Source organism: Dendrobates tinctorius, unplaced genomic scaffold (assembly GCF_039654945.1).
Source record: "Dendrobates tinctorius isolate UK_male_01 unplaced genomic scaffold, ASM3965494v1 ptg000135l, whole genome shotgun sequence".
In the NCBI taxonomy this organism is placed as follows: domain Eukaryota; kingdom Metazoa; phylum Chordata; class Amphibia; order Anura; family Dendrobatidae; genus Dendrobates; species Dendrobates tinctorius.
In genome coordinates, this window is record NW_027361803.1 from 14,841,335 (window position 1) to 14,866,056 (window position 24,722).

Genomic DNA, 24,722 nt, shown 5'->3' on the forward strand with positions numbered 1-24,722 from the left:
ACCGCTCTTACAGTACAGAGCTCTATAGTGTGACCGCTCTTACAGTACAGAGCTCCATAGTGTGACCGCTCTTACAGTTCACGGCTCTATAGTGTGACCGCTCTTACAGTACAGAGCTCTATAGTGTGACCGCTCTTACAGTACAGAGCTCTATAGTGTGACCGCTCTTACAGTACAGAGCTCTATAGTGTGATCGCTCTTACAGTACAGAGCTCTATAGTGTGACCGCTCTTACAGTTCAGAGCTCTATAGTGTGACCGCTCTTACAGTACAGAGCTCTATAGTGTGACCGCTCTTACAGTACAGAGCTCTATAGTGTGACCGCTCTTACAGTACAGAGCTCTAGAGTGTGACCGCTCTTACAGTACAGAGCTCTATAGTGTGACCGCTCTTACAGTACAGAGCTCTATAGTGTGACCGCTCTTACAGTACACAGCTCTATAGTGTGACCGCTCTTACAGTACAGAGCTCTATAGTGTGACCGCTTTTACAGTACAGAGCTCTATAGTGTCAACGCTCTTACAGTACACAGCTCTATAGTGTGACCGCTCTTACAGTACAGAGCTCTATAGTGTGACCGCTCTTACAGTACAGAGCTCTATAGTGTGACCGCTCTTACAGTACACAGCTCTATAGTGTGACCGCTCTTACAGTACAGAGCTCTATAGTGTGACCGCTCTTACAGTACAGAGCTCCATAGTGTGACCGCTCTTACAGTACAGAGCTCTATAGTGTGACCGCTCTTACAGTTCAGAGCTCTATAGTGTGACCGCTCTTACAGTACAGAGCTCTATAGTGTGACCGCTCTTACAGTACAGAGCTCTATAGTGTGACCGCTTTTACACTACAGAGCTCTATAGTGTGACCGCTCTTACAGTACAGAGCTCTATAGTGTGACCGCTCTTACAGTACACAGCTCTATAGTGTGACCGCTCTTACAATACAGAGCTCTATAGTGTGACCGCTCTTACAGTTCAGAGCTCCATAGTGTGACCGCTCTTACAGTACAGAGCTCCATAGTGTGACCGCTCTTACAGTACAGAGCTCTATAGTGTGACCGCTCTTACAGTACAGAGCTCTGTAGTGTGACCGCTCTTACAGTACAGAGCTCTATAGTGTGACCGCTCTTACAGTATAGAGCTCTATAGTGTGACTGCTCTTAGGGTACAGAGCTCTATAGTGTGACCGCTCTTAGAGTACACAGCTCTATAGTGTGACCGCTCTTACACTACAGAGCTCTATAGTGTGACCGCTCTTACAGTTCAGAGCTCTATAGTGTGACCGCTCTTACAGTACAGAGCTCTATAGTGTGACCGCTCTTACAGTACAGAGCTCTATAGTGTGACCGCTCTTACAGTACAGAGCTCTATAGTGTGATCGCTCTTACAGTACCGAGCTCCATAGTGTGACCGCTCTTACAGTACAGAGCTCTATAGTGTGACCGCTCTTACAGTACAGAGCTCTATAGTGTGACCGCTCTTACAGTACACAGCTCTATAGTGTGACCGCTCTTACAGTACAGAGCTCTATAGTGTGACCGCTCTTACAGTACAGAGCTCTATAGTGTGACCGCTCTTACAGTACAGAGCTCCATAGTGTGACCGCTCTTACAGTACAGAGCTCCATAGTGTGACCGCTCTTACAGTACAGAGCTCTATAGTGTGACCGCTCTTACAGTACAGAGCTCTATAGTGTGACCGCTCTTACAGTACACAGCTCTATAGTGTGACCGCTCTTACAGTACAGAGCTCTATAGTGTGACCGCTCTTACAGTTCACGGCTCTATAGTGTGACCGCTCTTACAGTACACAGCTCTATAGTGTGACCGCTCTTACAGTACAGAGCTCCATAGTGTGACCGCTCTTACAGTTCACGGCTCTATAGTGTGACCGCTCTTACAGTACAGAGCTCTATAGTGTGACCGCTCTTACAGTACAGAGCTCTATAGTGTGACCGCTCTTACAGTACAGAGCTCTATAGTGTGATCGCTCTTACAGTACAGAGCTCCATAGTGTGACCGCTCTTACAGTACAGAGCTCCATAGTGTGACCGCTCTTACAGTACAGAGCTCCATAGTGTGACCGCTCTTACAGTACAGAGCTCTATAGTGTGACCGCTCTTACAGTACAGAGCTCTATAGTGTGACCGCTCTTACAGTACACAGCTCTATAGTGTGACCGCTCTTACAGTACAGAGCTCTATAGTGTGACCGCTCTTACAGTTCACGGCTCTATAGTGTGACCGCTCTTACAGTACACAGCTCTATAGTGTGACCGCTCTTACAGTACAGAGCTCCATAGTGTGACCGCTCTTACAGTTCACGGCTCTATAGTGTGACCGCTCTTACAGTACAGAGCTCTATAGTGTGACCGCTCTTACAGTACAGAGCTCTATAGTGTGACCGCTCTTACAGTACAGAGCTCTATAGTGTGATCGCTCTTACAGTACAGAGCTCCATAGTGTGACCGCTCTTACAGTACACAGCTCTATAGTGTGACCGCTCTTACAGTACAGAGCTCCATAGTGTGACCGCTCTTACAGTTCACGGCTCTATAGTGTGACCGCTCTTACAGTACAGAGCTCTATAGTGTGACCGCTCTTACAGTACAGAGCTCTATAGTGTGATCGCTCTTACAGTACAGAGCTCCATAGTGTGACCGCTCTTACAGTACAGAGCTCCATAGTGTGACCGCTCTTACAGTACAGAGCTCCATAGTGTGACCGCTCTTACAGTACAGAGCTCTATAGTGTGACCGCTCTTACAGTACAGAGCTCTATAGTGTGACCGCTCTTACAGTACACAGCTCTATAGTGTGACCGCTCTTACAGTACAGAGCTCTATAGTGTGACCGCTCTTACAGTTCACGGCTCTATAGTGTGACCGCTCTTACAGTACACAGCTCTATAGTGTGACCGCTCTTACAGTACAGAGCTCCATAGTGTGACCGCTCTTACAGTTCACGGCTCTATAGTGTGACCGCTCTTACAGTACAGAGCTCTATAGTGTGACCGCTCTTACAGTACAGAGCTCTATAGTGTGACCGCTCTTACAGTACAGAGCTCTATAGTGTGATCGCTTTTACAGTACAGAGCTCCATAGTGTGACCGCTCTTACAGTACACAGCTCTATAGTGTGACCGCTCTTACAGTACAGAGCTCCATAGTGTGACCGCTCTTACAGTTCACGGCTCTATAGTGTGACCGCTCTTACAGTACAGAGCTCTATAGTGTGACCGCTCTTACAGTACAGAGCTCTATAGTGTGACCGCTCTTACAGTACAGAGCTCCATAGTGTGACCGCTCTTACAGTACAGAGCTCCATAGTGTGACCGCTCTTACAGTACAGAGCTCTATAGTGTGACCGCTCTTACAGTACAGAGCTCTATAGTGTGACCGCTCTTACAGTACAGAGCTCCATAGTGTGACCGCTCTTACAGTACAGAGCTCCATAGTGTGACCGCTCTTACAGTACAGAGCTCTATAGTGTGACCGCTCTTACAGTACAGAGCTCTATAGTGTGACCGCTCTTACAGTACACAGCTCTATAGTGTGACCGCTCTTACAGTACAGAGCTCTATAGTGTGACCGCTCTTACAGTTTACGGCTCTATAGTGTGACCGCTCTTACAGTACACAGCTCTATAGTGTGACCGCTCTTACAGTACAGAGCTCCATAGTGTGACCGCTCTTACAGTTCACGGCTCTATAGTGTGACCGCTCTTACAGTACAGAGCTCTATAGTGTGACCGCTCTTACAGTACAGAGCTCTATAGTGTGACCGCTCTTACAGTACAGAGCTCTATAGTGTGATCGCTCTTACAGTACAGAGCTCTATAGTGTGACCGCTCTTACAGTTCAGAGCTCTATAGTGTGACCGCTCTTACAGTACAGAGCTCTATAGTGTGACCGCTCTTACAGTACAGAGCTCTATAGTGTGACCGCTCTTACAGTACAGAGCTCTAGAGTGTGACCGCTCTTACAGTACAGAGCTCTATAGTGTGACCGCTCTTACAGTACAGAGCTCTATAGTGTGACCGCTCTTACAGTACACAGCTCTATAGTGTGACCGCTCTTACAGTACAGAGCTCTATAGTGTGACCGCTTTTACAGTACAGAGCTCTATAGTGTCACCGCTCTTACAGTACACAGCTCTATAGTGTGACCGCTCTTACAGTACAGAGCTCTATAGTGTGACCGCTCTTACAGTACAGAGCTCTATAGTGTGACCGCTCTTACAGTACACAGCTCTATAGTGTGACCGCTCTTACAGTACAGAGCTCTATAGTGTGACCGCTCTTACAGTACAGAGCTCCATAGTGTGACCGCTCTTACAGTACAGAGCTCTATAGTGTGACCGCTCTTACAGTTCAGAGCTCTATAGTGTGACCGCTCTTACAGTACAGAGCTCTATAGTGTGACCGCTCTTACAGTACAGAGCTCTATAGTGTGACCGCTCTTACACTACAGAGCTCTATAGTGTGACTGCTCTTACAGTACAGAGCTCTATAGTGTGACCGCTCTTACAGTACACAGCTCTATAGTGTGACCGCTCTTACAATACAGAGCTCTATAGTGTGACCGCTCTTACAGTTCAGAGCTCTATAGTGTGACCGCTCTTACAGTACAGAGCTCCATAGTGTGACCGCTCTTACAGTACAGAGCTCTATAGTGTGACCGCTCTTACAGTACAGAGCTCTGTAGTGTGACCGCTCTTACAGTACAGAGCTCTATAGTGTGACCGCTCTTACAGTATAGAGCTCTATAGTGTGACTGCTCTTAGGGTACAGAGCTCTATAGTGTGACCGCTCTTAGAGTACACAGCTCTATAGTGTGACCGCTCTTACACTACAGAGCTCTATAGTGTGACCGCTCTTACAGTTCAGAGCTCTATAGTGTGACCGCTCTTACAGTACAGAGCTCTATAGTGTGACCGCTCTTACAGTACAGAGCTCTATAGTGTGACCGCTCTTACAGTACAGAGCTCTATAGTGTGATCGCTCTTACAGTACAGAGCTCCATAGTGTGACCGCTCTTACAGTACAGAGCTCTATAGTGTGACCGCTCTTACAGTACAGAGCTCTATAGTGTGACCGCTCTTACAGTACACAGCTCTATAGTGTGACCGCTCTTACAGTACAGAGCTCTATAGTGTGACCGCTCTTACAGTACAGAGCTCTATAGTGTGACCGCTCTTACAGTACAGAGCTCCATAGTGTGACCGCTCTTACAGTACAGAGCTCCATAGTGTGACCGCTCTTACAGTACAGAGCTCTATAGTGTGACCGCTCTTACAGTACAGAGCTCTATAGTGTGACCGCTCTTACAGTACACAGCTCTATAGTGTGACCGCTCTTACAGTACAGAGCTCTATAGTGTGACCGCTCTTACAGTTCACGGCTCTATAGTGTGACCGCTCTTACAGTACACAGCTCTATAGTGTGACCGCTCTTACAGTACAGAGCTCCATAGTGTGACCGCTCTTACAGTTCACGGCTCTATAGTGTGACCGCTCTTACAGTACAGAGCTCTATAGTGTGACCGCTCTTACAGTACAGAGCTCTATAGTGTGACCGCTCTTACAGTACAGAGCTCTATAGTGTGATCGCTCTTACAGTACAGAGCTCCATAGTGTGACCGCTCTTACAGTACAGAGCTCCATAGTGTGACCGCTCTTACAGTACAGAGCTCCATAGTGTGACCGCTCTTACAGTACAGAGCTCTATAGTGTGACCGCTCTTACAGTACAGAGCTCTATAGTGTGACCGCTCTTACAGTACACAGCTCTATAGTGTGACCGCTCTTACAGTACAGAGCTCTATAGTGTGACCGCTCTTACAGTTCACGGCTCTATAGTGTGACCGCTCTTACAGTACACAGCTCTATAGTGTGACCGCTCTTACAGTACAGAGCTCCATAGTGTGACCGCTCTTACAGTTCACGGCTCTATAGTGTGACCGCTCTTACAGTACAGAGCTCTATAGTGTGACCGCTCTTACAGTACAGAGCTCTATAGTGTGACCGCTCTTACAGTACAGAGCTCTATAGTGTGATCGCTCTTACAGTACAGAGCTCCATAGTGTGACCGCTCTTACAGTACACAGCTCTATAGTGTGACCGCTCTTACAGTACAGAGCTCCATAGTGTGACCGCTCTTACAGTTCACGGCTCTATAGTGTGACCGCTCTTACAGTTCACGGCTCTATAGTGTGACCGCTCTTACAGTACAGAGCTCTATAGTGTGACCGCTCTTACAGTACAGAGCTCCATAGTGTGACCGCTCTTACAGTACAGAGCTCCATAGTGTGACCGCTCTTACAGTACAGAGCTCTATAGTGTGACCGCTCTTACAGTACAGAGCTCTATAGTGTGACCGCTCTTACAGTACACAGCTCTATAGTGTGACCGCTCTTACAGTACAGAGCTCTATAGTGTGACCGCTCTTACAGTTTACGGCTCTATAGTGTGACCGCTCTTACAGTACACAGCTCTATAGTGTGACCGCTCTTACAGTACAGAGCTCCATAGTGTGACCGCTCTTACAGTTCACGGCTCTATAGTGTGACCGCTCTTACAGTACAGAGCTCTATAGTGTGACCGCTCTTACAGTACAGAGCTCTATAGTGTGACCGCTCTTACAGTACAGAGCTCTATAGTGTGATCGCTCTTACAGTACAGAGCTCTATAGTGTGACCGCTCTTACAGTACACAGCTCTATAGTGTGACCGCTCTTACAGTACAGAGCTCTATAGTGTGACCGCTCTTACAGTACAGAGCTCCATAGTGTGACCGCTCTTACAGTTCACGGCTCTATAGTGTGACCGCTCTTACAGTACAGAGCTCTATAGTGTGACCGCTCTTACAGTACAGAGCTCTATAGTGTGACCGCTCTTACAGTACAGAGCTCTATAGTGTGATCGCTCTTACAGTACAGAGCTCTATAGTGTGACCGCTCTTACAGTTCAGAGCTCTATAGTGTGACCGCTCTTACAGTACAGAGCTCTATAGTGTGACCGCTCTTACAGTACAGAGCTCTATAGTGTGACCGCTCTTACAGTACAGAGCTCTAGAGTGTGACCGCTCTTACAGTACAGAGCTCTATAGTGTGACCGCTCTTACAGTACAGAGCTCTATAGTGTGACCGCTCTTACAGTACACAGCTCTATAGTGTGACCGCTCTTACAGTACAGAGCTCTATAGTGTGACCGCTTTTACAGTACAGAGCTCTATAGTGTCACCGCTCTTACAGTACACAGCTCTATAGTGTGACCGCTCTTACAGTACAGAGCTCTATAGTGTGACCGCTCTTACAGTACAGAGCTCTATAGTGTGACCGCTCTTACAGTACACAGCTCTATAGTGTGACCGCTCTTACAGTACAGAGCTCTATAGTGTGACCGCTCTTACAGTACAGAGCTCCATAGTGTGACCGCTCTTAGAGTACACAGCTCTATAGTGTGACCGCTCTTACACTACAGAGCTCTATAGTGTGACCGCTCTTACAGTTCAGAGCTCTATAGTGTGACCGCTCTTACAGTACAGAGCTCTATAGTGTGACCGCTCTTACAGTACAGAGCTCTATAGTGTGACCGCTCTTACAGTACAGAGCTCTATAGTGTGACCGCTCTTACAGTACACAGCTCTATAGTGTGACCGCTCTTACACCACAGAGCTCTATAGTGTGACCGCTCTTACAGTTCAGAGCTCTATAGTGTGACCGCTCTTACAGTACAGAGCTCCATAGTGTGACCGCTCTTACAGTACAGAGCTCTATAGTGTGACCGCTCTTACAGTACAGAGCTCTGTAGTGTGACCGCTCTTACAGTACAGAGCTCTATAGTGTGACCGCTCTTACAGTATAGAGCTCTATAGTGTGACTGCTCTTAGGGTACAGAGCTCTATAGTGTGACTGCTCTTAGAGTACACAGCTCTATAGTGTGACTGCTCTTACATTACAGAGCTCTATAGTGTGACTGCTCTTACAGTACACAGCTCTGTAGTGTGACCGCTCTTACAGTATAGAGCTCTATAGTGTGACTGCTCTTAGAGTACAGAGCTCTATAGTGTGACTGCTCTTACATTACAGAGCTCTATAGTGTGACTGCTTTTACAGTACAGAGCTCTATAGTGTGACCGCTCTTACAGTACAGAGCTCTATAGTGTGACCGCTCTTACAGTACAGAGCTCTACAGTGGTGGTGCGCATTATGCTGTATAGCCCACTATGCGGTGCGCATCATACTGTATGGAGCACTATGTGGGACACATTATACTGTATGGAGCACTTTGTGGGGCCATTATACTGTGTGGATGGATGGCTATGTGGTGCCCATTATACTGTTTGAGGATTATGTGGGGCCATTATGCTGTATGGAGCACAATGTGGGGCCCTTTATACCGTATGCAGCACTCTGTGGGCCCAATTTTTACTGAATGTAGCACTATGTAGGGCCCATTATACTCTATGTAGCACTATCTGGAGCCATTATACTGTATGGAACACTATGTGAGACCATTATACTCTATGGAACACTGTGTGAGACCATTATACTGTGTGGTCACTATGTGGGACATTATACTGTGTGGAGTGTGGAGCACTGTTATTATTATTTATTATTATAGCGCCATTTATTCCATGGCGCTTTACATGTGAGGAGGGGTATACATAATAAAAACAAGTACAGTAATCTTAAACAATACAAGTCACGACTGGTACAGGAAGAGAGAGGACCCTGCCCGCGAGGGCTCACAATCTACAAGGGATGGGTGAGAATACAGTAGGCGAGGGCAGAGCTGGTCGTGCAGTGGCTTGGTTGCTTGTTGATTACTGCAGGTTGTAGGCTTGTCAGAAGAGGTGGGTCTTCAGGTTCTTTTTGAAAGTTTCCATGGTAGGCGAGAGTCTGATATGTTGTGGTAGAGAGCTTCAGAGTAGGGGGGATGTGTGGGAGAAATCTTGTATGTGATTGTGGGAAGAGGAGATAAGAGGGGAGTAGAGAAGGAGATCTTGTGAGGATCGGAGGTTGCGTGCAGGTAAGTACCTAGAGGCAAGGTCACAGATGTATTGAGGACACAGGTTGTGGATGGCTTTGTATGTCATGGTTTGGGTTTTGAACTGGAGTCTTTTGGGTAATTGGGAGCCAGTGCAGGGATTGACAGAGGGCAGACACGTATAGAAAGAACACCGTGAGCACAACTGAAGATGGTGCTAAGGTTAGGCTCCCAAACCATTAAAGCAACAAATATAAACCTAGCACTCAACTTAAAGGTATTTGCAAGGCGGTTTATTGTAGTACACGAAAAAAGACGTTTCGGTCAATATGACCTTCTTCAGTTACGTGTGGTATACAGATTGTGTAGAGCTTATAGGCATCTATCAGAAAGGACGATGGTACTTTAAGCGTTAAGGAGAATAATCTCTCTAAGGTAATGAGCTTGTCAGTATATAGGAGAGGGGCAAATGTGCCTCCAGATGGCCGGTGTAGTAATAGGGAATGGTCCACTGTGTCAAAGGCAGAGGACAGGTCCAGGAGGAGGAGGACAGAGTAGTGTCCCTTGGCCTTGGGAGTTAATAGGTCATTGGTGACCTTTGTTAGGGCAGTTTCAGTGGAGTGGAAGCCAGATTGTAAGCTGTCGAAGAGGGAGCAGGAAGAGAGGTGGGCAGACAGTTCAAGATGGACGTGTTGTTCCAGTTTTGAGGCGCAGGGGAGAAGTGTTATAGGGTGATAGCTAGATACAGAGGATGGGTAAAGAGAGGGCTTTTTGAGGATAGGTGTGACTGAGGCATGTTTGAAGCTTGAGGGGAAAACAGTTGCTAGTGATAGGTTGAAGAGATGGATTAGGATTGGGATGAAGACTGGTGAGGTTTAGGATGAAGTAGGATGGGATCGGGTGAAGTGCACAGGTGGTGAGATGTGATCTTGAGAGTAGAGTGGAGAGTCGATCTTCTGTAATGGTAGAGAAGTTGGTTTTGGAGGAGGAGGGCTGGGCAGTTAGGAGGAAGGGTTCTGGGGGTTGTAGACCAAAACTGTCTCTAATGTTATCAATCTTCTGTTTGAAGAATGAGGCAAAGTCTTCAGCTGAGATAAGTGGGAAGGAGGAGGTTCTGGAGGACGGAGGAGAGAATTGAAGGTGTTGAATAGCTGTTTAGGGTTGTGAGACAGGGAGGATATGAGAGATGAGAATTAGGTTTGCTTAACTGTGGCGAGTGTGGTCTTGAAAGTAGTGAGGGACTGTTTGAATGCGATGAAGTACTCATTGGAGTGGGATCTTTTCCATCTCCGCTCAGCAACCTTGGAAGCCCGTCTCAGTTCTTTGGTCAGGCTGGTGTGCCAGGGCTGTCTGTTGATTTTGCAATCTTTGGTATGTGTGAGAGAGGCAACCAATTACAAAGCTGCAGCTATTGCGGTGTTATATAGAGCGGCAGCGGCATACGCATTGTGTAGGGAACGTATGTCTGTAAGGGGAAAAGGGATTCAGCCAGTGAGTGTAGATTGAGTTGTTTAAGATTTCTGCGAGGGTGTGCAAGTTTGTGGGGTGGGGATTGTGGACCTGGAGAGGAGAGGGAAGAGAATGTAAGTAGGTTGTGGTCAGAAAGAGGAAGAGGTGAGTTAGAGAGGTTAGATAGGGAGCAGAGGCGGGTGAAGATGAGTTTCAATGTGTGGCCATCTTTGTGAGTGGCTGCAGAAGACCATTGATTAAGGCCGAAGGAGGAAGTGAGAGATAGAAGCTTAGTGGCAGCTCAGAGGGAAGTGTCAATGGGAATGTTGAAGTCACCCAAGATGATAGTGGGGATGTCAGCGGAGAAGAAATGAAGTAGCCAGGTGGTGAAGTGGTCGAAGAAGGTGGTGGCTGGCCATGGGGGGCCGTAGATGACAGCCAGTTGGGGGTTGGAGGAAGGGAGAGTAACAGAGGGTGGCAGTGGGATTGGGGTGAAGGAGCAGTTATCTGACAGGAGAAAACCAACTCCTCCACCATGCCTGCTGCTGGGGCGGGGGTGTGGGGAAGGTGAAATCCACCATACGAAAGTGCAGCAGGAGAGGCTGTGTCAGAGGGGGTGATCCAGGTTTCGGTGATGGCGAGAAAGGAAAGTTTGTAAGGCTGGTTTCACTTTAGCGTTTTTTAGCACAGCGCTTCGTGCGCGTCCATGCGTCCTGCGCCCCTATCTTTAAACACAGGGACACATGGTCTAGCGTTTGCATGCATTCGTATGCGTTTTCGTGCGCATGCGTTTTTTTGTAGTGTGCCCCCAGGCGCGCCGGACACTACCTGTTGCATTTTTTGTCCGTCCAACCTGTCTCAAAAAACGCATCTGCACGCTAGCAAACGGAATGCGACAAAAAAAACACATTACAGTCTATGGGAACGCAGGCGTGGATAGAACGTGGATGGGAGGTAGAAATGACTGTGGAAATGTGGTGAGGAGGACCAGGATTTGGAGCAATATCACCAGCAGTGAGGAGGAGCAGAGAAAGTGATAGCAGGTGGGAGCAGGAGAGGGCATGAGGGGGCTGTCTGTGTTTGGAGACAGAGGATTGTATGTTGAGGAACAGATCTGAGGAAGAGGCGAGATGGATGGGGAGGATTGAAAAAGAGAGATGAAAAGTTCCTTACTTGGTGTAGGGATTAGGGGGGTTATCAGAAAGTGAAGGATTATAGGGATGAGAGTGAAAACTATGTGGGGCAATTATACTGTTTGGGGCACTAATGTGGGGCCCATTCTACTCTCACTATGTGGGGCCATTATATTGTATGGAGCACTATTTGGGTGATTATACTGTATGGAGCACTATGTGGAGCCCATTATATTGTGTGTATGGAGGGCTATATACCCATTATACTGTATTGAGGATTAATGTGTCGCCATTATGCTGTATGGAGCTCTACTTGGTTCCATTATACTATATGAAAGGCAATGCAGGGTCCCGTTATACTGTATGGAGGATTATGTATGTACGGGACACTTTTTGTGCCCATTATACTGTTTGGGGCACTATGTGGGGCCCATTATACTGTATGGAGCATTATATAACTTGATCTCAAGTGCAGAACACATATTCTTTGTGGCAATGAATCCCGGTGTACCACCAGGATACTAATGGGAAAATTCCCTATGGGGCTCCCTAATGACTAAAACACACAGAAAATGGAGCCAAGAATCCATAGACATGACAAAAAGTCAATATAAATCTTGCTTTTATTAATACAAAGAGTCACTTAAAAGTCATCACAGTGTGTTACAAACAAAGACAAAGCCTTTTGACACGGGTCAGAATGCACCAAAGTTAGAATAAGACATGCTGCAAAATGAGCACCAACCACCGAGGTAAGGCCAATGTATTACCCTATGGACCCCACATATATATCCTAAAAATAGTATAATGCATCCCAACAGGACAGTAACATCAATAACCCAAATGAATGGGAGAAGTATCATGGGATCCAGTCCCTCTTCCACCTTCTATACCCCCACACATATAGCAAGAAGTAACAATGGTTATATCCTACCAAGGTATGTCCATATCTAACCCAAAGAGGGAGGGGAGAGGGAGGTCAATGGTTAACAGAGGGTTTCAGCCATTACCCGTGCTGGTGTCCATTAGCAAGCGCGTACCCCTACGCGCGTTTCGCGATAGCTTCCTCGGGGGGTGTTGGTGTATGGAGCATTATCTAGGACATTGTACTGTATAGAGCACTATGTGGGGCCATTATACTGTATGGAGCACTCCTTATGACCATTATACTGTATGGTGGGCTGTATTGGGATTACAATGAGAGATTTTACTGTGATGGGGGTAACCATTCTTTTTCTGGGGGCATTGAGGGAGGGGAGTACAGTAGGGTCATCATACTGTGTATGTGGAGGAAGTCACTGTGATGCTATCATACTGTGTTTGGGGGAAAAAATGTTTGCATCATACTTTATTTTCTGTATTGTTCAAGGTTTTTGATTACATATTTAAATTAGAGCATTGGGCCATACGCTTTTACTGCTCTTACTTAAAATGTTCCAATATTTTATTCTAATATGTATTAATTAAAATGCACCTTGTTCGTGGGATAACTCCTTTGTTCGTTTCCATATGAAATTTGTTGATAATGAAAAACTTCCTCAGTTGTAGACATTTTATAATGTTGGCCCTCTGTGTATTTCAGTTTGAAATCTCTGGTGTAAGACATACAGGAAAAATACAGCTCTGGCAAAAATTAAGAGACCACAGCAGAGTTTTATAAAAATCAGCTTCTCTGCATGTCTGACAGCCATTCCATTCCTGTGTCAGTTGAATTCCAACCAGAGTCCACCTCATTCTACTGAATGTGCTTCTGATGAGGTGATCACCTGAACCAAATCTTATTTAACGAAGGAAAGTATAATAAACCCTGCTGTGGTGTTCACAATCCTCCTGCAATAGGTCAAGCTGGATGGCAAAACAAGTGCTAGTAATATCCCAAAAGTAATAGGAATGAAAAAATAACTTTTAACCATGCCAAAGGAGTTAAAAAGAAAAGTCTTGCGCGAGGAAAGGAAGGGCTCAATATGGTAACACATCGCAAGCTTTCGAGACTACTCAGGTCTCTTCATCAGGCAAAGACTAATACAATACAGATGTTGTATTAGTCAATGCCTGATGAAGAGACCTGAGTAGTCTCAAAAGCTTCCGATGTGTTACCATCTTTTCAGTTAGCCATTAAAAGGTATCGACCACTGAGGACTCTCAATTCTCAATTTTTTTTTTGGTCTAGACCTATTCTTACAGTCCCGCGTTTTAATCCCTGCATTTCAGTTATATTTCTGACGTCAAGGGCCAGATGACCACAGGGGTCCAGTCACATCGTAGTTGACCCTTCCACTCGCCGGACACAACATTCCGGTGATGTACTACAATGAAGGGCAGAAGTCTACACCATTGAAGGTCACATTTCTCAGCAATGTCAACTTCTTGAACTGTCTGGACGCTCTCTCAGAGAGTTTATGTCTTGTTTTTCAAAGTTCTGCACAAAACTTTATTATTAACAACTTTTTATGACTTCTTCAGGCATTAAATAACTGTGACCACAACTATTAAGTCTCGGCCATTATCACTGACTGGCTTTCCCTTCTTGGAAATAACCAATTTTTCTATCATTCTTTTTGACATTTGTGGTTAGAGAAACTTGAATTATGCAATTCAGTCCCAGCGGCCATGCTCCGTGCGGGAGAAGTGCTTGCCCTACCAAAACAGATACGTAATTCTAGATGTGCTAGACTCTTTGATGCCAAGTGCCAATGTGTCACAGAGGAAGCAAGTGTTCAGAAGAATGCCGTAATAGAGATGTCTGTAATTACTGGGCTATGAATAGACGGGCTCACTGCTCCGAGTAACAGGGAGGTTGTAGAGGCATGGATGCTGATTTTGCGCCTCTTTCTGGATGGGGTCCAGGGCAAAGTACATAACATGCATTGCCCCTTCTGTGCAGGTGTATGTCTATGGATGGTCTACGTCACATCCTGGTGACAACTTCCCTCACAATTCTCAGTTAGGGCTGTTTTCTAGAGTTCTGTTGCAACAAGGCAGCCAGGTTCATTGGTAACACCCCACTTCTCTTGTGTTGCACCCATTCTGTGAAACTCACTTCCCCAAGATCTGTTTGTTCAGCCTTGAAAATTAATTTTACTTGGCAATGTCATTGTAGTCCATGTGCCCTACAGAATCTGAGCTGGACTGCTATATCTTTAATCCACCCAGTCTAAAACAAGCTGCCCACAATAATATCACTCTGTATTATACATATATATGTGTTAGCTCAGATATAGGCAAAGTTATACATCCATTCAGCTCTCTTCCAAGTAGACTATGCTCCTATCGGCAGGGTCCTCTCTCCTGTAGAGTATAGGTTCTTTTGGGCAGTTTTATTATTATTTATTACTATAGCGCCATTTATTCCATGGCCCTTTACATGTGAGATGGGTTATTTTGGGCAGGGACCTCTCCCCTGTAGAGTATAGAGTCTTATGGGCAGGGACCTAGCTTCTGTAGATTGTCAGCTATTAATGGCAGAGTTCTTTGTTCCGTAGATTTTCAGCTCTTATGGGCAGGGTCCTCTATCCTGTAGAGTGTCATCTTTTATGGGCAGGGTCCTCTCTCCTGTAGAGTGTCATCTCTTATGGACAGGGTCCTCTATCCTGTAGAGTGTCAGCTTTTATGGGCAGGGCTCTCTCTCCTATCAAGTCAAATTTTATGAGCAGATCACCCCATAAAATTATGACCAAGTTTTGAAATTATCTGTATATATGTGTGAAAAACAACGTTAAGTATCATAAAACCAATCTAAGACCCAACAACTTAGTGGGATCGCCCACCCAATAATCTATATCATAATGGGATAATCATAATACAACTTGTTGGACCCTCTCAGAAAATGAATAACCCCAAATAAACAGATCCAAATGAATGGAAATATTAAAATACTTTATTAAGCTCTTTTTAAAAACAAGGAAAAAAGAAACCAGCAACAATAGACATATATAATACCATAAAACATAGCGTTTATATAGTGGACATAAAGGCCAAGGTATATACAAATTGATTACATATAATCCTCATAATATAAAACATAAAGTGCAGTGACAATAGACAGATAAATCTGAATTAAAGTGCATAGCAAATGTAAACAGGATTATATATACCAGTAATGTAGGGCCCAATGAATCTCCAACTCCAACGCACGTTTCGCCTGATGTGGCTTTCTTACATATAATCCTCATAATATAAAACTTTATGTTTTATATTATGATGATTATATGTAATTAATTTGTATATACCTTGGCCTTTATGTCCACCATATAAACGCTATGTTTTATGGTACTATATATGTCTATTGTTGCTGGTTTCTTTTTTCCTTGTTTTTAAAAAGAGCTTTATAAAGTATTTTAATATTTCCATTCATTTGGATCTGTTTATTTGGGGTTATTCATTATCTGAGAGAGTCTAACAATCTAAGAACCATTAAAGCAAGTATCTGACTCAAAAAAGAAGGGTCCCTATGTCTTCTGAGATTATCCTCATGAAACATCCACTTTAAATACAGTAATGACAAAAGTTTCCACGCAAATAATAATCTAGTACATGTGGATTTCACAACGATAAGATTGTCCCATGATTTCATCACCATTTTTTATTTGAAATAATGTCTATTTTGTACTCTGCATTCACCAACGAGTCCTTTCCTAATGTTGCAGGTCGTGGTGGGCGTGTAGGTACCCATGGCGGTACCTTGTCTTCTTTCATTGTAAAGAACATTGCATTGGATAAAACTGATGACAGCAATCCTCGAGAAGCAATTCTTCGCCATGCAAAGGATGCGGAGGATAACCCATACTGGGTGGCACCAGCATATTCCACGTGAGTTTTGGGTCTAAGTTTCTATATTACATTTTTTCCATTCTCTTTTATTTCTTTTAGACAAGGTTTTCCTCACTTCGGGTTTCTGTTGGCGTCTTGGGTTTGAATTTGATCGTGGACAACATCAGCATCTTCTCATGCTCTTGGGGTTTTTCCTCTTTCTACTCCAAAAACTTCTTGATATGTTAATAATATAGAAGGGTCTGGTTAGAGGGCCAATGTAGTTACACCCTACTCTCCCCGTCTAGGTAAGCCAGAACATCTATATAATGAGCACAATCACACCCGGTCTGTGGGATAAACGGATACATTTTTACAATTAAAATAGCTAATTTCTTTGTTTAATCCGTTGCCCATCTTGTTACTTTGTATTGGCTTGTCTGCACATTGCAGCGTAACAAGGGTTAACCCAGCGATTCATGCGGAACCGATGCTCATTTATTGAGCCACATTCACCAGGTCTGACAATAGCTGTCAGGTTCACAAGCTTCCAGCTATTGTTCAGCCGGCCTGACAAGCGTCCACATAAATATATGTATCTTCTCCGGTGTAAGGTAATAGCAGCCATCGCCTCCATCCTGCCCACTTCAAGGCCCGGCTCCCTTTCCCCCTGGCTACGGCTCTTTATAAGAAGCTGTAATGCTATCAGCCCACGTGTGGGACGTCGGCCCTCCCGGGATCAGTGTCTGTTAAATCTTTCATGACAGTAACATTGCAGGTGTCATGAATGTAATCTGATAGGTGGAGTATGAAGTTCATGAGATGAGGCCGTTACCAAATTACCTTTGTGTCCTTGCATCTGGGATTGAGGGGGGGGGCTTGAGTACATTTCTTACAAACAGAAGAGGGGGTGGACACATGACAATTAGTCCCTACTATTTGTGTATGTATGTGCTGTATAGTTGTAGTGATGGCATACCGTGCATGTATACTAGGTAGTGGTGGTATATATTACATACATTACATGTACAGTAGGTAGCGGTGGCTTACTGTGCATGTATAGTAGGTAATGTATGCATACCGTGCATGTATAGTAGGTAATGGACGCATACCATGTATGTATAGTAGGTAATGGACGCATACCATGTATGTATAGTAGGTAATGGACGCATACCGTGCATGTATAGTAGGTAATGGACGCATACCATGTATGTATAGTAGGTAATGGACGCATACCATGTATGTATAGTAGGTAATGGACGCATACCGTGCATGTATAGTAGGTAATGTACGCATACCATGCATGTATAGTAGGTAATGGACGCATACCATGTATGTATAGTAGGTAATGGACGCATACCATGTATGTATAGTAGGTAATGGACGCATACCATGTATGTATAGTAGGTAATGGACGCATACCATGTATGTATAGTAGGTAATGGACGCATACCATGTATGTATAGTAGGTAATGGACGCATACCATGTATGTATAGTAGGTAATGGACGCATACCATGTATGTATAGTAGGTAATGGACGCATACCGTGCATGTATAGTAGGTAATGGACGCATACCATGTATGTATAGTAGGTAATGGACGCATACCATGTATGTATAGTAGGTAATGGACGCATACCATGTATGTATAGTAGGTAATGGACGCATACCATGTATGTATAGTAGGTAATGGACGCATACCATGTATGTATAGTAGGTAATGGACGCATACCGTGCATGTATAGTAGGTAATGGACGCATACCGTGTATGTATAGTAGGTAATGGACGCATACCGTGCATGTATAGTAGGTAGTGGTGGTATATATTACATATGACATGTACAGTAGGTAATGGTGGCATACCGTGCATGTATAGTAGGTAATGGACGCATACCGTGCATGTATAGTAGGTAATGGCATACAATGCATGTACAGTAGGTAATGGTGGCATACCGTGCATGTATAGTAGGTAGTGGTGGCATACCATGCATGTATAGACCGTGTATGTATAGTAGGTAATGGTTGCATACCGTGCATGTATAGTAGGAAGCAATGGTATATATTACATGAACAGTAAGTATTGGTGGTATATATTACATGTATAGTAGGTGGCAGTGGCATGCCATGCATGTATAGTAGGTAGCAGTGGTATACTGTGCCTGCACAGTAGGTAGCTGTGAAGAAACCAGATTGTATCTTAATTTCCCAGACAACCATGTTTTTGCAAACCAAGAAGAATTGACTTTTTATCTCTATATTGGCTTATGGAGTTAAGTGTTTATTTCTAGGGGGGTCAAGAAGACAGACTTTCAAACTGATATACCATTTAACATACTATGTAAGTCTGTAATAGTGACTTGTACATAGTGTGTATTTATCTTTGTTTATTGTGTGCTTATATGCTAATTATGTATTGTATTCTGGATCCAGTTTGTTGACTTCGAAAGTAGATAGAGTAGAGAAAGGCTGTCAGGGTGGACTGAAGGACACTGGGTAAATCTAAAAATAGATCACATGCCGCTGGTATAAAAGAGACTCTTCAGGATCTCAGCTGAGGGTACATCAGACCCAGCTGAAAGAACAAAAGGGGGAGAATCCAGCGCTGCTTGTGGTCAGAACGCAATACATAAAGTGCATATGCACATTAATTTCTACCTTTATTTCAAAATGAGACATTTCGCAAAAAATTGATCAATCATTTGAGCTACCCTGCCACGTCAAGGCAATCTAATATGGGGCAGTGCTACTCTATATTTTTTATATTGTATAGTAGGTAGCGGTGGTGTATCTTGCCTGTACAGTAGGTGGCTATTATATGCCTGTACAGTAGGTAGCGGTGGTATACTGTACCTGTACAGTAGGTAGCGGTGGTGTATCTTTCCTGTACAGTAGGTGGCTATTATATGCCTGTATAATAGGTAGCGGTGGTATACCGTACCTGTACAGTAGGCAGCGGTGGTGTATCTTTCCTGTACAGTAGGTGGCTATTATATGCCTGTATAGTAGGTAGCGGTGGTATACTGTGCCTGTATAGTAGGTAGTGGTGGTGTATCTTTCCTGTACAGTAGGTGGCTATTATATGCCTGTATAGTAGGTAGCGGTGGTATACCATACCTGTACAGTAGGTAGCAGTGGTGTATCTTTCCTGTATAGTAGGTGGCTATTATATGCCTGTATAGTAGGTAGCGGTGGTATACTGTGCCTGTATAGTAGGTAGCGGTGGTGTATCTTTCCTGTACAGTAGGTGGCTATTATATGCCTGTATAGTAGGTAGCGGTGGTATACTGTGCCTGTATAGTAGGTAGCAGTGGTGTATCTTTCCTGTACAGTAGGTGGCTATTATATGCCTGTATAGTAGGTAGCGGTGGTATACAGACCCCAGAGACCGCAAGATCCTGAGCCGATATAGACTCAGTGCCCAACACAGGCAGAGCTACAAGCCCAGGGAGGAAAGACTGTGCCAACACTGTGACCAGGAGGCCCTGGAGGATGAGACCCACTTCTTGCTACACTGCCCCAAATACTCAGCAGTGAGGGACACTCACTTCAGGAGACTCTCACATCTCTTCCCGGATTTCATCACCATGAAGGAGGAAGAGAAAACATATATCCTGCTTGGGAAAGAAGAGAGAGCAGTGGAGATAGCAGCGCAATATGTGAGCGAATGTCATAGACTGCGAGAAAGAGAACTACGATATGCCATGGACTTCTATGGCCCCCACCCTGGATCTGCGGCATCTCCCCCATCCACCTTCCCTATGCCATGGACTTCTATAGCCTCATCCTGGATCTGACCCCATCCACCTTTCCTACAACCCCTACCCAACATCCCTACAGTCCTTATCCCTATTCCCTTCTGTACACTTGCTTTGGCAAAACTAATGTGTATTTAGTCCTGCCAATAAAGCTTCTTTGAATTTGAATTACTGTGCCTGTACAGTAGGTAGCGGTGGTATACTGTGCCTGTACAGTAGGTAGCGGTGGTATACTGTGCCTGTACAGTAGGTAGCGGTGGTATACTGTGCCTGTATAGTAGGTAGCGGTGGTATACTGTGCCTGTACAGTAGGTAGCGGTGGTATACTGTGCCTGTACAGTAGGTAGCGGTGGTATACTGTGCCTGTACAATAGATAGCGGTGGTATACTGTGCCTGTACAGTAGGTAGCGGTGGTATACTGTGCCTGTACAGTAGGTAGCGGTGGTATACTGTGCCTGTACAGTAGGTAGCGGTGGTATACTGTGCCTGTACAGTAGGTAGCGGTGGTATACTGTGCCTGTACACAAGGTAGCGGTGGTATACTGTGCCTGTACACAAGGTAGCGGTGGTATACTGTGCCTGTACAGTAGGTAGCGGTGGTATACTGTGCCTGTACAGTAGGTAGCGGTGGTATACTGTGCCTGTACAGTAGGTAGCGGTGGTATACTGTGCCTGTACAGTAGGTAGCGGTGGTATACTGTGCCTGTACACAAGGTAGCGGTGGTGTATCTTGCCTGTATGTGTGTATTATTGCTGATTGTTTAATGTTTCTCATTGACCCCTCTGTGTCGGGGATCACTACTTGTTATGTCGCATTGATACCTGGAATACAGAGAGATCTTCTATATAGTAACATAGTAACATAGTTATTAAGGTTGAAAGGAGACTTTAAGTCCATCTAGTTCAACCCATATCCTATCCTAACTTGCCCTAACATGTTGATCCAGAGGAAGGCAAAAAAAACCCATGTGGCAAACAGTAAGCTTCACATTGGGGAAAAAAATTCCTTCCCGACTCCACATACGGCAATCAGACTAGCTCTCTGGATCAGCGCAATATTAAGGAAACTAGTGTATATACCCTGTAATATTATACTTTTCAAGAAAGGCATCCAGTCCCTTCTTAAATTTTAGTAGGGAATCACTTATTACAACATCATATGGCAGGGAGTTCCATAGTCTCACTGCTCTTACAGTAAAGAATCCGCGTCTGTGAGTATGCTTAAACCTTCTTTCCTCCAGACGTAGAGGATGCCCCCTTGTCCCCGTCACAGGTCTAAGAGTAAAAAGATCATTAGAAAGGTCTTTGTACTGTCCCCGCATATATTTATACATTGTAATAAGATCACCCCTAAGAATAACCCCAAGTGTAATAACCTGTCTTGGTATTGCAGACCCCCTAGTTCCCTAATAACCTTGGTCGCTCTTCTCTGCACCCGCTTCAGTTCAGCTATGTCTTTCTTATACACCGGAGACCAGAACTGTACACAGTATTCTAAGTGTGGTCGCATTAGTGACTTGTATAGAGGTAAAATTATGTTCTCCTCATGAGCATCTATGCCTCTTTTAATGCATCCCATTATTATATTTGCCTTTGCAGCAGCTGCCTGACACTGGCCGCTAAATGTGAGTTTGTCGTCCACCCATACACCCAGGTCTTTTTCAGTGACTGTTTTGCCCAGTGTTTTACCATTAAGCACATAATTATACATCTTGTTCGTTCTACCCAAGTGCATGACCTTACATTTATCCCCATTAAAGCTCATTTGCGATTTATCAGCCCAAGCTTCTAGTTTACATAAATCCTCCTGTAATATAAAATTGTCCTCCTCTGTATTGATTACCCTGCAGAGTTTAGTGTCATCTGCAAATATTGAAATTCTACTCTCTATGCCCCCTACAAGGTCATTAATAAATATGTTAAAAAGAAGCGGGCCCAAAACTGACCCCTGTGCTACCCCACTGCTAACCGTGACCCAGTCCGAGTGTGCTCCATTAATAACCACCCTTTGTTTCCTATCCCTGAGCCAGCTCTTAACCCACCTACACATATTTTCCCCTATCCCCATTGTTCTCATTTTATGTATCAACCTTTTGTGTGGCACCGTATCAAAAGCTTTTGAAAAGTCCATGTACACCACGTCCACTGCATTCCCTTGGTCCAGTCCGGAACTTACCTCTTCATAAAAGCTTATCAGATTAGTCTGACAGGAACGGTCCCTTGTAAACCCATGTTGATATTGGGTTATGAGGTTATTCTTCTCCAGATACTCCAGTATAGTATCTCTTAGAAAACCCTCCAGGATTTTACCCACAGTTGAGGTTAAACTTACTGGCCTATAATTTCCAAGTTCAGTTTTTGTCCCCTTTTTGAATATTGGCCCCACAAGGGTACATTGGTATAGACCCTGTTATTATGGAATCTTTAAAGATTAAAAATAATGGTCTATCTATGACTGTGCTTAATTCCTGCAGTACTCGGGGGTGTATCCCATCCGGGCCCGGAGATTTGTTAATTTTAGTGATTTTTAGACGCCGCCGTACTTCCTTCTGGGTAAAGCAGGTGACATTTAATGGAGAATTTTTATCCCTGATCATGTTATCCGTCAAGGGATTTTCTTGTGTAAATACTGATGAAAAAAAGTCATTTAGCATATTGGCTTTTTCCTCATCCTCATCCACCATTTCACCCAGACTATTTTTAAGGGGGCCAACACTATCATTTTTTAGTTTCTTACTATTTATGTAGTTAAAGAATATTTTGGGATTATTTTTACTTTCTCTGGCAATGAGTCTCTCTGTCTCAATCTTTGCTGTCTTGATTTGCTTGAGACGCTTCCCATCCGTAGAGCATGAAACGCCGCATTTATCCACAGAGGATGGAGGTTTCTGTTGAGTCACAGTCCAGACCTCTGTCGTGTCCTGGGCTCAGTGTTCACACAGCGAAGGCTCAGATGTCACCGCTGTGACGGATTCTCTGCTTTCTCCATGTTAAATTGTTGGCTCTGTGACACAGGAACCGCAGTTTATCCTCCGGTAATTGACCCGTGACTTTATGTGATTTCTAATCTTATTCACAGCAGGATTTGCTCTGATTCACCGGTGATGCACAGAGCCCAAGGAGTCGGTGAATATTGGAAAAGTGACTTAAAGGGGTTGTCCACCTTAGGCTGGTTTCACATTTGCGTTAAAACAACGCTGCGCCCTGCGTCGTTAAGCCCCGCCCCGAGCCGGCTCCCTGCCCGCCCCATCCGGGATCACCGCCTACTTTCGCATTTGCACGCATGCGATCGGTGCACCCTATCTTTAGCATAGGGTGCGCAGATCATGCGCTGCCAGTGTGAAAGTAGCGTGCTGCGCACTTTTGACGGTGCGCCGTGTGCGCCGAAATGCAGCATGTTGCATTTCGGCGCGCACGGCGCACCGTCAAAAGTGCGCAGCACGCTACTTTCACACTGGCAGCGCATGATCTGCGCACCCTATGCTAAAGATAGGGTGCACCGATCGCATGCGTGCAAATGCGAAAGTAGGCGGTGATCCAGGATGGGGCGGGCAGGGAGCCGGCTCGGGGCGGGGCTTAACGACGCAGGGCGCAGCGTTGTTTTAACGCAAATGTGAAACCGGCCTTAAAAAAAAAAAAAAAAAAAAAAAATAAATTTTTTTTACTCTCTCTACTGATAGCCAGCCGCTCCTCTTCCATCACTGCCCGGATCCTCTGGAAGACACTTGACATCCTACAGATGTACAGCTGTACTCTACAGGCCGTGATGGGTCGCAGTGGTCACATGTACTCTGAGGGAAAGAAAGCAAGGCTACTGGGTAGCACTAGAATAGTAGCGGAGGGAGATCGATAAGGAGAGGTTTTTGTTTTTTTTTCAAATAAGGGTAGATGACTCCTTTAAGATGCCCATATCCTTTGCGAATTAGGCCTGTTTCACACATCCGTTTTTCCCCATCAGTCAAAATCCGCCGTTTTGAAAAAAAGCAAAAAACGGATCCGCCATTTTTCTTGGCGGATCCGTTTTTTTCCCCATTGACTTGTATTAACGGAGGATCTTGACGGATGGTCAATTGTTCGATCCGTTTTTTTACTGATTCGCCAGGATTTTGCCGTCCGCTGAGCGGACAGGACGGACAATGAAACGTTTTTTTTTCCCCGGCCGGATCCGCATTTTCCAATGCGCATGCTCCGGAGAAATGCCTGTGCCGGAAATTTAACCCTAAACTCAGTTCTGGCGTCTGAAAAAAATTCTCTCTCTCTCAAACAGGCCTTAGATGAATGTCAGCAGCAGTGGCAGACTAGAATCATAGAATCATAGACTATCTAATCATAGAAAAACCAGGGGAAGAGTCTTGAGGAGATCATTTGCATATTCCCAGTGCCTTCTGGGATAAGTGAAGAGTCTCCGCGAGCTCAACGATCACTGGGTTTTGGCCGTTGCAGCTGAAAAGAGGAAATCGGAAAACCAGGGGAAGAGTCAACGGCCAAAACCCAGTGATCGTTGAGCTCGCGGAGACTCTTCACTTACCCCAGAAGGCACTGGGAATATGCAAATGATCTCCTCAAGACTCTTCCCCTGGTTTTTCTATGATTAGATAGTCTATGATTCTATGATTCTAGTCTGCCACTGCTGCTGACATTCATCTAAGGCC

The 24,722-nt window shown here is 44.9% G+C and overlaps 1 protein-coding gene across 2 annotated transcripts in view; it reads left to right on the forward strand.

Annotated features, from left to right (window-relative positions):
• WDR70 (WD repeat domain 70) overlaps nucleotides 1-24,722 on the forward strand; it is a 319,614-nt gene that overhangs the window by 288,173 nt on the left and 6,719 nt on the right. For both annotated transcript variants that reach the window (XM_073543960.1, XM_073543959.1), the window contains exon 17: nucleotides 16,212-16,374. In XM_073543960.1, coding sequence (XP_073400061.1) covers nucleotides 16,212-16,374 — 163 coding nt within the window. The remainder of the gene's footprint in view (nucleotides 1-16,211; nucleotides 16,375-24,722) is intronic.